At 40.3% G+C, this 14495-nt stretch overlaps 1 protein-coding gene across 1 annotated transcript in view; it reads right to left on the reverse strand.

Moving 5' to 3' along the window:
* Positions 1–14495, reverse strand: part of ANKFN1 (ankyrin repeat and fibronectin type III domain containing 1) — a 370109-nt gene that overhangs the window by 104521 nt on the left and 251093 nt on the right. Inside the window, exons 6-7 of the mRNA XM_080680192.1 lie at positions 12203–12397; positions 10393–10506 (exon numbers count right to left, since the gene is read on the reverse strand). Of these exons, the coding sequence (XP_080536318.1) occupies positions 10393–10506; positions 12203–12397 (309 nt within the window). The remainder of the gene's footprint in view (positions 1–10392; positions 10507–12202; positions 12398–14495) is intronic.

The raw sequence follows: 14495 nt of genomic DNA on the forward strand, positions 1-14495 counted from the left end.
TCATTATGACTGGTCCATGGACTTGCCGTTCCTCCATCTCTCTCCCTCTCCTTGGGCCTCCCTATTCTCTAAGACACAATGTTGAAATTAGGCCAGTTAACTACCCTACAGTGGCCTCTATTAGTAAGTGTCCAACTAAATGGAAGAGTCACATCTCTTACTTTAAACCAAAAGGTAGGAATAATTAAGTTTGTGAGGAAGAAATGTTGAAAGCTGAGATAAGGCCAAAAGCTAGGCCTATAGCACAAAACTGTTAACAAGTTTTGAATGCAAAGGAAAAGTTCTTGAAGGAAATTAAAAGTACTACTCTAGTGAACACACGAATGATAAGAAAGCAGAACAGTTATTGCTGATCTGGAGAAAGTTTTAGTGGTCTGGATACAAGATCAAACAAGCCACAACATTCCCTTAAACCAAAGCCTAATCCAGAACAAGGGCCTATCTCTCGATCCTGTAAACCTGAGAGAGGCGAGGAAGCAGCAGATGAAACGTTTGGAGGTAGCAGAGGTTGTCTCATAAGATTTAAGGAAAGAAGTCGTCTTCATAATATAAAAGTGCACGGTGAGGGAGCAAAGTGCGGATATAGAAGCTTCAGCAAATTATCCAGGTGATCTAGCTGAAATAATGAAGTTAGCTACACTAAACAACAGATTTTAAATGTAGACAAAACCACCTTACAATGGAAGAAGATGCCATCCAGCACTTTCATAGCTAGAGAGGAGAAATCAATGCCTGGCTTCAAAGCGTTGAAGGACAAGCTGACTCTCTTGTTAGGGGCGAATGCAGCTATTATCTTTAAGTTGAACCCAATGCTCATTTACCATTCTAAAAATCCTAAGGTCCTTAAGAATTAATGCTAAATCTACTGTGCCTGTGCCCTATAAATGGAACAATGCCTGGATGAAAGCACATCTGTTTATAATGTGGTTTACAGAATATTTTAAACTCACTGTTAGGACCTACTGTTCAGAATAAAAGATTCCATGCAAAATACCAGGTGTACCGGTTAATAATGCAGATGTTGTAATCAAAGAAAACATGATAATTTCAAGAGAAACATCAAAAGTGCTTTATTCAAAGTAATGTCCATCAATAGCTGCACATTTCCCCCATCTTTCAGGTAATTTGTGGATACCGTCCCAATAGAATTTTTATTTTGAGGCAAACCATTCAGAGACCCAACTTTCTACTTCTTCATACGTTTTGGAGTGCTGCTCAGAAAGTGCGTGTGCCATCGATCAGAACTAGTGGTAATCTGAAGGAGCAAGGTCTGGTGAATACAACAGGTGGGTTACTACTTCCCAGGCAAGACCTTTTAACGTGCCTTTAACTGGTTTTGAAGTGTGTGATGGTGCGTCATCATGAAACAAAATTACTTTGCCGTGTCTTCTGGCACATTCTGGTTGTTTCACGATCAAAGCATGGCTCAAATTGATTATTTGTTGTCAATAGCGATCAGTATTAATGGTTTCACCTGATTTTAGAAGCTCATAATACACCACACCTTCCTGATCCCACCAAACATAGAGCATTGCCTTCTTTCCAAAGCGATTTGGCCTTGCAGTTGATGTTGATGGTTGACTGGGATCAACCCATGATTTTGTGCATTTGGGATTCTCAAAATAAATCCACTTTTCATCGCTAGTCACAATTCGATGCAAAAAAGACTTTCATGCCATTGAAGCAACATTTTACTGATGACTTTTCGGTTTTCCATTTGTCTTTCGTTTAGTTGACGTGGCACCGATTTTCCTTCCTTTAAAATCTTCCCCATTGCTTGTAAGTGATCGCAAATTGTTTGCTGAGCAACAATGAATCTTTCTGCAAGTTGTTTTTGAGTTTGACACACATCTTCATCCAATTGTTGGTCTTCAAACTTTTTCCGTTGACCTGGACGTTCCTTGTCTTTCTCATTGAAATCATCACTTTTAAAGCGTTTAAACCAGCGGTCACAAGTATCTTGAGATGGAGCATGTTCACCATAAGCTTCCCGAAGTATACAATAACTTTTTCTTCAAAATAATGAATTAAAACTTCCTGCAAAAGCTTTTTTTGTCACAAAATTTGACGTTTTTAAGTGTAAAAATATCTATGATATTAACACCTTCAGAAAATTAGACATACGAAGTTTTGAAGCTTGCTGTAAATACAACAAAATAGCATACATATCAGATATATATATCAACAGATGTGTAACTTCATCTATTGAAAAAAATCCACATTATTAACCAGTACACCTGGTATTACTGCTCATTAACAGTGTGCCAGGTTACTCAAAAGCTCTAATAGAGATGTACACTAAGATTAAAGTTTTCATGCCTGCTAGCACATCTATTCTGCAGCCTATGGATCAAGGAGTAATTTTGATTTTCAGGTCTTATTATTTAAGAAATACATAAAGCTATAGATAATGATTCCTCTGATGGATCTGGAAAAAATAAAATGAAAACCTCTGGAAAGGATTTACCATTCTAGAGGCCATTAAGAGCATTCCGGTTTCATGGAAATTGGTCAGAATATCAACATTATAAGGAGTTTGGAAGAAGTTGATTCCAACCCTCATGGATGATTTTGATGGGTTTAAGACTTCAGTGGAGGAAGGAATTGCGTATGTGGTGGAAATAGCAAGAGAACTAGAATTAGAAGTGGAGCCTTGAAGATGTGACTGAATTGCTGCAGTATCATGCTAGAACTTTTAACTGATCAGGAGTTGCTTCTTATGGATGAGCAAAGAATGTGTTCTGGAGATGGAAGCTACTCCCAGTGAAGATGCTATGAAGATTATTGAAATGACAAAAACAGATTTAGAAAATGCATAAACTTAGTTGATAAAGCAGTGGCAGGGTTTGAGAGGATTGACTTCAATTTCAAAAGAAGTTCTATGATAGCTAAAATGCTATCAAACAGTGTTGTATGCTTGCTATAGAGAAATCGTTTATGAAAGGAAGAGTCAGTTGATGTGGCAGACTTCATTGCTGTCTTATTTTAAGAAATTGCCACAGCCACCCCATCCTTTAGCAGCCATCAACAGTGAGACAAGACTCTCTACCAACAAAGGGATTCTTAGAAAGCTCAGATGATGGTTATAGTCTTTTTTTTAGCAATATAGTATTTTTAAATTAGGATATGTACATTGTCTTTTTAGACATATTGCTATTGAACACTTAATAGACTGTAGCATAGTGTAAACTTAACTTTTATATGTACTGGGAGACCAAAAAATTTGGGTGACTTGCTTTATTGTGATAATATTTCCTTTATTGCAGTGGTCTAGTACCGAACCTGTAATATCTCCAAGGTATGACTATACAAGGATTGAGACATCATTTAATAAGGAAAAAAAGTGAGAAAACTGCCCTCGCTGGTGTTTCTCACTGGTTAGAGAATTGGCTTGCACACTAGAGGGTCTTGAGTTTGATTTGGGGTCAAGGGCACGTACCTGGGTTGCAGGTCGATCGTTGGCCCCAATTGGGGTGTGTGCTAGAGGCAACCAATTGATGTGTCTCTCTCACATCAATGTTTCTCTCTCTATCTCCTCTCTCTTTCTCCTTTCCCCCTCCCTTTCACTCTCTTTTTTAAAAATATCAATGGAAAAAATATCCTTGGGTGAGGATTAACAGCACCAAAAAAGTAAAACAACCTATGTTAACGAGTAGAAAAATGATTAAATAATTATGGTGCCTCTATCTAGGGCAGTGGTTCTCGACCTTTCTAATGCCGCGACCCTTTAATACGTTTCCTCATGTTGTGGTGACCCCCAACCATAAAATTATTTTCATTGCTACTTCATAACTGTAATTTTGCTTCTGTTATGAATTGAATGTAAATATCTGTGTTTTCCAATGGTCTTAGGCGACCCTGCTAGCGGTTCTCAACCTGTGGGTCGCGACGCACAGGTTGAGAACCGCTAGTAGGGTCGCCTAAGACCATTGGAAAACACAGATATTTACATTACAATTCATAACAGTAGCAAAATTACAGTTATGAAGTAGCAATGAAAGTAATTTTATGGTTGTGGGTCACCACAACATGAGGAAACGTATTAAAGGGTCGCGGCATTAGAAAGTTTGAGAACCACTGATCTAGGGAGTAAGAATACTCTACAACTATTAAAAAGAGTGAAGATTAAACACTGTACATGGTTTATTGAGTTGAAAAAAATCTAGTTCTATGATTAGACAGTGTGATAATATTCATATTAGAGTTTACACAAACAAAGCTGTATTTTTATAGGCATATACCTATAGTATATGTGTATATGCATCAAGAAAGGATTTGTAAGGAAATACATGAAACTCATAACAGAAATGAACTTGGTGGTTAGGGATGAGACATTGGGGGAAGGCTAAATTTTTTAAAAAATAAATCTTTATTGTTCAGATTATTACAATTATTCCTCTTTTTTCCCCCCATAGCTCCCCTCCACCCAGTTCCCACCCCACCCTCTGCTCTTACCCCCCACACTGTCCTCATCCATAGGTGTACGATTTTTGTCCAGTCTCTTCCCACACCCCCCAAACCCCTTTCCCCCCGAGAATTGTCAGTCCACTCCCTTTCTATGCCCCTGATTCTATTATATTCATCAATTTATTCTGTTCCCCAGATTTTTAATTCACTTAATTTTTAGGTTCACTTGTTCATAGATATGTATTTGTTGTTCATAATTTTTATCTTTACCTTTTTCTTCTTCTTCCTCTTCTTAAAGAATAACTTTCAGCATTTCATATAATACTGGTTTGGCATGATGAACTCCTTTAGCTTTTTCTTATCTGTGAAGCTCTTTATCTGACCTTCAATTCTGAATGATAGCTTTGCTGGGTAGAGTAGTCTTGGTTGTAGGTTCTTTCTATTCATCACTAGGAATATTTCTTGCCACTCCCGTCTGGCCTGCGTAGTTTCTGTTGAGAAATCAGCTGACAGTCGTATGGGTGCTCCCTTGTAGGTAACTAACTGTTTTCTCTTGCTGCTTTTAATATTCTCTCTTTGTCTTTTGCTCTTGGCATTTTAATTATGATGTGTCTTGATGTGGTCCTCTTTGGATTCCTTTTGTTTGGGGTTCTGTGCGCTTCCTGGACTTGTAAGTCTATTTCTTTCACCAGGTAGGGGAATTTTTCGGTCATTATTTCTTCAAATAGTTTTTCAGTATCTTGCTTTCTCTCTCTTCTTCTGGCACCCCCATAATTCTGATGTTGGTATGCTTGAAGTTGTCCCAGAGACTCCTTACACTATCTTCCAATTTTTGGATTCTTTTTTCTTTTCCGGTTGGGTGTTTTTTGCTTCTTTGTATTTCAAATCTTTGACTTGATTCTTGCGATCCTCCAGTCTGCTGTTAGGTCTCTGTGTTTTATTTTTTTATTTCAGTCAGTGTATGCTTAATTTCTAGTTGGTCCTCTTTCATATCCTCAAGGGTCTCGCTAAATTTATCGGCCTTTTCTAGGAAATTCTTGAAAAACCTTATAACCATGGTTTTGAACTCTATATCCAGTCATTTGCTTTCCTCCATTTTGTTCATTTGTGACCTGTTTGTCTCTGCATTTTGGCTGCTTCCCTGAGTTGATAGAGTGGCTTTGTGTGCTAGGTGTCCAATATGGCCCAGTGGCTCAGCCTCCCCAGTTACCTGAAGTGGACACTCTTGGTGCACCCCTTTGTGGGCTGTGTGCACAGTCTTGTTGTAGTTAAGCCTTGATTGTTGTTGGTATCTCTGGGAGGAATTGACCTCCAGGCCAATTGGCTGTGAGGATCAGCTGTGTCTACGATGGGAAAACTTCTGTGCTGGATACACCCTTATGAGACAAGACTTGCTTCAATGGGGCTTTGGTGCTCACTGAGTCTGCCCCCTGAGTGTTTCCCTTATGGATCTGAGGAGTTGTAATCTGGATGGTCCCACTCTGACCCCTGGGTACACTGGCTCTTGGATCTCCAAGGAGGTGCTAATTTAGCCTCTGCCTGAGGTCACCCAGCAGGAGGTACGGATAGATCTGCAGATTCCTCTTCTTTGTTTGGGTTTTGGAGGTGCCCAGATGAGACCCAGCTGTGAAGCAGTGCAAGCTGTTGTGGGGCCTTGGGCCTTCTTTTGGATGTTCTGGGTCTCACTGACTCAGCTGCAGTTTGTTAGGTTAGTTTAGAATTCAAAGAACCAGACCATTCATATGCAAAAGCCTCTGTGCTCAGCTTGGATGGGGCTGAGTCTCAGGGTGGAGCAAACAGCAATGGCTTCCCGTCAGCCCTGCCCTAAGAGGCCCCTGGGTCTCAGTGTCCCATGGTAATCACTGCAAGTACCTCTGAGAGAAAGCCACCCTTGAGTTTTGCCCGCTGCCAGACAGTCCAGTTTCTCCCATATGAGTCTGGGTCCCCAGAGTCTGGCCCAGAACTGGAGTTCAGAGCAGCCAGGAGCTTCAGTCTCCCTCCCACTTGAGAAAGCCAGCCACGTACTCAGTTGCCAGCCCTCTCTGTGCATGCGGGTGCGCGCCTCCGTACCGCTGCCTTCTGCAGCTCCTCTGAGTCTCAGTGTGCTTTTCTCTTTCCTTCTAGTTGTAGAATTTTTACTCAGCCAGCCTTCCTGTGGTTCTGGATGATGTCCGTTTTGTCTTTTAGTTATAGTTTTGAAATTGTTGTGTGAGGCAGCAGTTCAGGTGTTTACCTATGCCACCATCTTGGTTTCTCCTGGAAGGTTAAATCTTGACATTTTCTTTTAGATAACCCTATACTGTATTGTTTGTGGGTTAAATTTTTTCTCTAAATGAAGAATATGAAAAAAAAAAAGCTGTGTTTTACAACATATCTTATTGGTGGAAAGTTTTAAGGTGGTTCACAAGATGAGAAGAGAGGTGGGGAAGGGCACCATTGAACCAAGAGCACCATTCACTGGAGCACTTATTGCAGCATCTCAAAATTGGCAAACCCCCAAATGGGACTACTTCAGGGCACACTCTTAAAAAGTAGAAAATAATTTATCCTGTGGATAGAAAACAGATGCTGTACTGCACCTGTTATAGGATACTGTTCTATCCACCCTGCAAAGAGCAGCAAAATCACTTTTAAAAGTGTTTTCTACTTTGGGCCTGCAGAGAAAAGACATATCTTCAGCAAATGAGAGCGTCAGGCAGGTTACCCAAGGCAGCAAGGAGAAAATGTGGAGCAAAGTTCTGGCAATTCTCCAAAGCATCTGAAGTAGTTCTAGCTGTACTCTGCAAACTATGAAAATTGGTGAGGTGGGACCAAAGGATGCAAAGGCTCTTTGAATCTAAGAAGAAACATCCTGAAACAGTAGTCCTCTTAGCCCTCTTAGAAGAGCTGCAGGGAGAAAAATGCTGTGGGTTTCACTCAAAACTGTTTCCGGGGTTTTAAGCTGAATTTGACAGCTTTCATGTCCAAGTAGTGATGGCAATGGGCCTGGCGCATGGCCCCCAGGATTTGAAGGAGGCTTATAAAGAACTGCTCTTAAAAAGATTTCTAGATATCAACAAACTCTTTAAAAAACCCAGCATGTTGATGAGTTGAGGGTCAAGAAGTGAGAAACAGAAGCATCAAATCTTCCTTCAAACACTGGCTTAAGCACAAATGGGGAAAACATCCAGTTATCAAAATAGGCTTGAGGTTTTTTACTGAGACCAGAAATTCTGGGGAGCAGTGTGAGATGTTTTTGCGAAACCTTAAATACTGCAGGGGTAAGACTTCCTTCTAACCAATTAGATAATTGCCTTTTCATTCTGTGGATTTCTCATTGTTTCTTCTTCTTCTTAAAGCAAACAAAATAATTAGCCTTGTCTTAGGATAATTTTGCTTATATTTCCATAATGAAATAATTACTTCAGCCCTGAATTAAACACTGTCCTTCTCTGGGTACAGTAGGCCACCAGCTGTTTTAAATAACCCCTGAGAGGGTCAGGTTAAGGACTCAGTTTATGACCTTATAAATTAACATAAAGAAACCTACTCCATAATGCAACAGACAATCTATTTATAATGCTTAATTAATCTCCTCCAGTCACTAACAGAGCCTACTTGTGACCTTTTGTTTCAACTTCACCAAATGTAAGTCTCCTGAGATGAGAGGTGTTAATATGTGAATGCTGATAGAATTTGCTGGCATCGTGGCCAAGTATTAAAGAGCTGACAGTTTGGATAAATTAGCTCCTGATAGCTTACTAATCAAGTGGAAGAAGCAAATGTCAAGTTGGGCAGCACTGATGAAACCCTTCATCAAACCCTGAGCAGGAGAAATACAGAAAGAGAGGAAAATGGCCATGTCTGACACTGCTGGCCAAACTTTGAATTTCATGCAGACTTGGCAGATGAGAGAAAATGTCAGAATTGTATCAAAAGATGGTTGTGGGAAGTCATTCTGGGTGGCTGCCTTTAGCTGTTGTTGCTAGTACTCCCAGGCTGCAATTTTCAAACTGTGTGCCCAAACGATGTGCCACAACCATTTGTAAAACTTGCAATACCTGACTAATCAGGGGCACTGATCTCTTTTACCACATTGTAAAAAAAAAAAAAAAAAAAAAAGACAACAGCCAACACAATAGCTGTCTGGTGTGAATGGATCAAAATTAGACCTTTTTTTTGGGTCAGATTTGCAAAAGATATATTTTTTGGTGTGCTGCAGACTTTTAGTAATTAGTTTATGTGTGCCATGAGCTGAGAAAAGTTGAAAATCACTGTCTTAGAATGATACAAAAAATCCAAAGTGATAACCAATTCAATGCTGTCTTAAGGAAGATACTACAGACAGAGTGGAATTATCTAGAAGTTCCTCAGAAGCTATAGGGTGTGGGGAGAGCAATGTTTGCAGACATGGGAACGGCCTGGGAAGGAGAAAGGAAATACATATGCCACTTGAACATTTCTGTGGCCCAAAGCGAGCAACAGTGACCTGACCACAGAAATTCTGCCTTGTGGCCTGGCATCTTGGAGTATGCGTGGAAGGCTTTGTCAGGTTTTAGAACTGTCCAGGGTGTTTCCGTATGTCTTTATCAGTCAGGGAACTAGATTTCTTTATGTCTACCACATTCAAGCACCAGTGTAAGAGATACATCTGGCTCTGCTGTGAGCCTTAGGCGGGTTCCTTAACCTCATTGCCTCCGTTTTCTCATCTGCAGAGTGAGAATCTTAATAGTACCTACCTCATAGGGTTGTTGTGAAGATTAAATAGAGTTAATACATATAAAGGCTTTAAACAGTGTCTCACATATAGTAGGCACTATGTAAGCCTGGACTGTTTTGATGGTAGCATCTCTGTAATATCTTTCTCCTTTGGGCTCTCCTTTCCTGGTGCTGCTATAGCAGTCAGCTCAGACTGTTATGACCTCTTTCCTGAGTAGCTTCCTAATTAATTTTCTTCTAAATTCATCTCTTCCAGTACTTCATACATTGTATTGCCACTGAAATCTTTCAGTCTCTGATCTTGTCTTTATCTTATTCAGTGATCTGCAGAGTTCAACAAATAAAGTCCAAACACCTTCATCTTGCTTTCTAGCCTCATCCCACCCTTACCTCCTGACCCTAGTTTCACACTATAATTTGACATTTCACTGCACCTTGTTAGGAACCCTCTGCTCCCCTGGAACCATGCTATTTTCTATGCCTTACTCTCCTTCACTTGTCCCGGCATGTTTTCGCTTTTGTACCTGTGCTCATTGTTCTCTCCACTTGGAGTTTATCTTCTGCTTCAAATCCTAGCCATCCTTGAAAGACAGGCCCAAATGCCACCTGCACCCTGGGGCCTTTCTGAGCCTGTCATTTCCCCATCCCTTTTCCGAGCTCCAGTGATCTTTATTTATTACTAGAGGCCCAGTGCATGAAATTCGTGCACTGGTAGGGTCCCTAGCGGCTTCCGGCTGCCAGCCAGGTACTCCCTTCCTTCCCCTGGCTGCTTGCCGCTGCTGGGCCTCCCTCCCTTCCACCCCGCTGGTCCTGCCCCTCATTGAACTCCCGGACAACTCCCGGTCAAGGGGACAATTTGCATACTACACTTTTATTACATAGGATTGGTTTTTTTAGTCCTCAACCCTAGTTACCTGTCATTATAGCTATCAGTTTATATGTCCTCTATTTAGTATGTTATACATCTCAGCCTCTAAGTACCTTGGAGCCAGGCTCATTCTTTAGTATGTCCTCCTCAGACCTGTCCCTAACCCTATGCTATGCACACAGCAGGTCCTCTGCAAACAGGATTGGAATATTAATTGAGAATCCTGGAATGACAGCCTGGTCTTTCTGTGACTTATTCTCAGTCACCTTATTGTTCTGTATGTGGAAATATTTCAACTCCACTTGGAATGAATAAAATAGCCCATCAGCAGGAAAACAAACACAAAATGCACAACTGGTCCTCAAACAATGGATTGTTTTTTTAAGAAGGAGTAATGAAAAACAATCTGAGTTCAATACCTTTATATCTGGTCACTACAGCTGCATTGACACTAAGAGGCTCTTGGAAGCTGACGGTGAGTGATGTGCTGCTGGTTACCATGAGGCAGACATTGGTTGGCACCTCAGGGGCTCCTGGGACAGAAGGAAAAACACAAGGATCTTAACATAACAAATCCTTTTCAATGTTCTTGCCTCTTCAAAGAATACCCAGAAACACACACTATGGAAACATTTGTTTGTAGAGCCTAATAGCTTTTGCTTTTGAACATTTTCATTAGAAGTCTCAATGGCCTTTATTTGTTGCCATCTTGGTCTTATTTGATCATTAAAACATTGTCTGAAGGGGTAAATAATACCAGTTAAGCCTTCCCAAAGTATCCTGGAAACATAACAGGAGGTTAGCTGGACCAGCGGAGAGGAGGCTTGAAAGTGTTAGCAGGAACTATTACATTTCATTAAGTACTTTTGTGTAAATCATCTCAGGGGAGACTTTTGCAACCCTGTTGGGTAGAAAGGGCAAGTAACAGCATTCCCTCTTTTTGGGTGAGGAAGCTGCAGTCCAAAGAGGCCAAATGACTTGTTCAAGGACATATGGCTTTGGATGACCAATTCTGGACTCTTCCCAACATGGGATGTTAACTCACCTTGCTCTCATTCTGCTATTACACGGTTGAATTTTACTAGGAAAGAATTCACATGCAAATGTCATATCTACTAATAGATTTATGATGGTGTTAGGTATTCCTTCTAGGTGTTTTGTGATTTAGAAAATTAAAAATTGGTATCAAGTCTAAAAACATGATTTCTTCTAATATTAATTTGTCCTGAATGAAGCACAATAGCAAGTGTATTCAATAAAACAATGGCTGGATTTTTTTTTAAAGAAGAGCAAACATATCAGCATTGCTTAAGAGATTGTTAATAATAAAAGCAACCTTTCATTCACGTCAGTTATTTGCTTCAAGAGAAAGGATTAGGCCTCGTTTGGGGCTTAGTATTCAGTACTACTACAAAAATCAAGACTTTCACTGCCTTGGTCTTTATCACAGCTAAGGTTACTGGAGCAGAGGCATATAATTCCCACACTAACGAACTGACCTTTTCCTTATATTTAAATTTTCAATATATTTCTAATTTTTTTGCTGTTTGAATAAGATTTTATTTTGGAATTAAAGTTTAATATTTTACAAGTTTGAGTTTGAATTACATACATATTCTTTTATATCAGAGGCTGCACAAAGCAGTACCTTCTGGTGCTAGTATTATCCAGAAACAAGACTTGTTTAAACTAGCAAAAAGGACTGGTAATAGAGAATGGACGTGCAGACAAAAGCATAATTCATGGGTTGATTGACTGTCCTCTGCAGCCTGTATTCACTGAAGGTCAGTTTACATAAGTGCTATATAAAAAATGCAGTAGAGAGTCGAAAACAACTTACACTTGAGCCTGAAGCAGAAACTGGACAAATAGGCAAACAAATATTTTTCCACCTCTGCATCCCAAAATATAGTCACTTAGGGCATCAGACCATCCAGGTCATTAGGCATTGGGGCGTAACGGGTGGAAAGTGCTAGATGAGTGTGACATGGTGGAGGAAGGCCAGCAGCACTGAAGCCTCATGGCTGTGGCCAGAGAACCTATCAGGAGCCAGAAAATCAAGCAAGACAAAAGATCCTTTTACAACCTCCCAGAACCCTTGCTCCAAACAGGCTGACAACGGCCATCTATGACCCTATAATGTTACAGAAAAATCAGTAAAGGAAGGCCTGGCTGTCTCAAACCAAGGTTTGGTCCAGTTAAATGTAGAGGTCCTCTGCTTATACTCACTGGCATGCTCGAAGCCTGTTTTCATGCGTCTGTAGAGCCGGTACCTCCACTCCCAAGCTTTCAGCTGTTTCTCTTTCTCTGTGTTGTCCAGACTGAATCCTTCATTCTCCACCTGAATAGACAGTTCACTCACCCTCTCCTGGGCTTCCTGCACCAGTGTGTTGAGGTGCATCGCTCGACTTTCCAGGCTGACAACTAAACAGAAAGAAATGGGTGACTCCTTTTTCTTGCTGGGAAAATGCTGCTTCACTGGCAAGAGATCTGAGAGTCCACGATTATAGTATTAGAAAAATTTACAGTTTATATTCACTATTATTCTGTATTAGTTCCAGGTTTTAAAAAATGCCCAGCAGAAGTGGGGTCCATCCATATTTGTTACTAACGTTTTGTTATGATAAGGTCTAATTAGTGACATTTACAACTAGATTAAACGGTAAGTCCATCCATTTAAGATATTCCCATTGCCCTCTGGCCCTCTTGTGACATGCACCCCATACAGCTGCTTAGCAGTTAATTAGAATTCCACTGTCAAGTGCCTATGAGGACTGCTTCTCATCCAGTTTGCACACGTTTCCATGCTCTTCGGAGGACAAACACTTAGGAGCTAAAGCTCTGTAGGGCCAGGAAGGCCCTAGGAAAAGTCATTGATGAGTCAAGCTACATTCTGCCAGAGTTGTTTGTCCTTTATTTTTTTAGAACTTGATTCAGATTTTTTGCTCTTACCACTTTCTGCCCAGCTCATAGATACTTTTGTATGCATATCCTAGTGGCATAATCCTGTTAGTATTATTCAATTTATTTATTGCTAACAAAGTGTTCTGCTGCTGCCACAATAGGTCTAGTGAATTCTGATAGCTGACTTGAGTGTGATCAGACATTGATCTTTGATTGTGGTCTGATTGTAGGTATGGTCTCTGGAGATGCCCATGCCCAAGAGAGAAAGCTGTCCTAGCTTTTCTTGCTGAGAGAACTTACACAGCTTGATAGTTCTATTTTACTCAATGCATGATAGTCTTTATTTGATTCATATCATGTTGTTGACCCAATCTGCTCTCATGTGAGTGAATGTTCATGTCCATGATGTTTCACATTCTATGTCAGGCTAGGAGGCTGCTTCTTGTGGTGGCTCTCCCGCATGTGAGGGTCTGCCTCGTTGGTCACTTCTGATTTGGGCATCAGTAGTAGGGGATCTACAGAAGTGGTAGGGTATCAGATCATGAAACAGATCAGAATCAAGTTTGGCAGTTCTGTTACCCACCCATTGAACACTCTCTGTGACCAAAACAGTATTTTCCCCCAGGTGGGTGGGGAAGAAATCCAACTATTTCATTCTTCTAATGAAGGGAGAAAATATGATGAAGATAACTCAAGTGAAAATTTGTTAGGTGTATTTTGAAATGGAAACTAGGTGGTTATATATTCATATTCTCTGTGTTCATAGGCATGTTTGCATTAATTATAGGAAATGAATACTAATTTATTATTGCCCCTGCTCACTATCAGTCTAAATTTATTTACCGATGAGGTCAATGAAAAATGAGTTGAGTCCTTTTTTCCTTTTTCTTTCTTCTTTCTTTTTAACATTGCTATTTAGAACACTTGAGACTGTGTTTTGCTGCAGATTTGTCATGGTTAATGAATGTTGCTGTAGCAGTCAATCATGTACTCTAAATACTGTCACGCTTTTTTTTTTAAAGCCTCAGTCATGAGCCATGACAGAAAAATAAACAAATAAATATAAAGCTAAAAAACTCTTTCACTGAGCAGCTACCCTACGCAAAATCCCCTGGGAAGGCTAAAGGAGGCCAGAATAAATGATAATATAAGTGCTGTGGACCTAGGGAAGCAATGATGGGGTATGAACAGGAGGTTCTGGAGAAAAAAAATACACATATACACACATGGGCGCATACTCCAGTGGAAAAATTGGCAATATTAGTGGCCTCAAGGTGCAATTTCCTGGAGCAGTGAGATTGACAAGTCAGTACTAAATGCTGTTAATTTAACTAACTTCAGATTAATGGTAGAGTCTGCTATGACTGAAGCCCTCAAACACAGTCTCATTATAGCCTTGCTGGGAAGGTCCTAAATATAGGCATTGACAGTTTAAAACAAATTCGTATACATTTGTGTATTTTTAGACATAGGTTAGGCGTCAGAGTTTGTGTCACAGTTTTCAGGTTGATTAATTGACCCAGTAACTGCACCCTGTACCCAATCCCCCCTCCTTCTTCCACTCCAAATTATAGAGAAAATGGGGGAATTGTCCTTGCTAAGTCATTCAGTGAGCTTT

This window comes from Plecotus auritus (genome assembly GCF_963455305.1).
Source record: "Plecotus auritus genome assembly, chromosome: 7".
NCBI classification, from domain to species: domain Eukaryota; kingdom Metazoa; phylum Chordata; class Mammalia; order Chiroptera; family Vespertilionidae; genus Plecotus; species Plecotus auritus.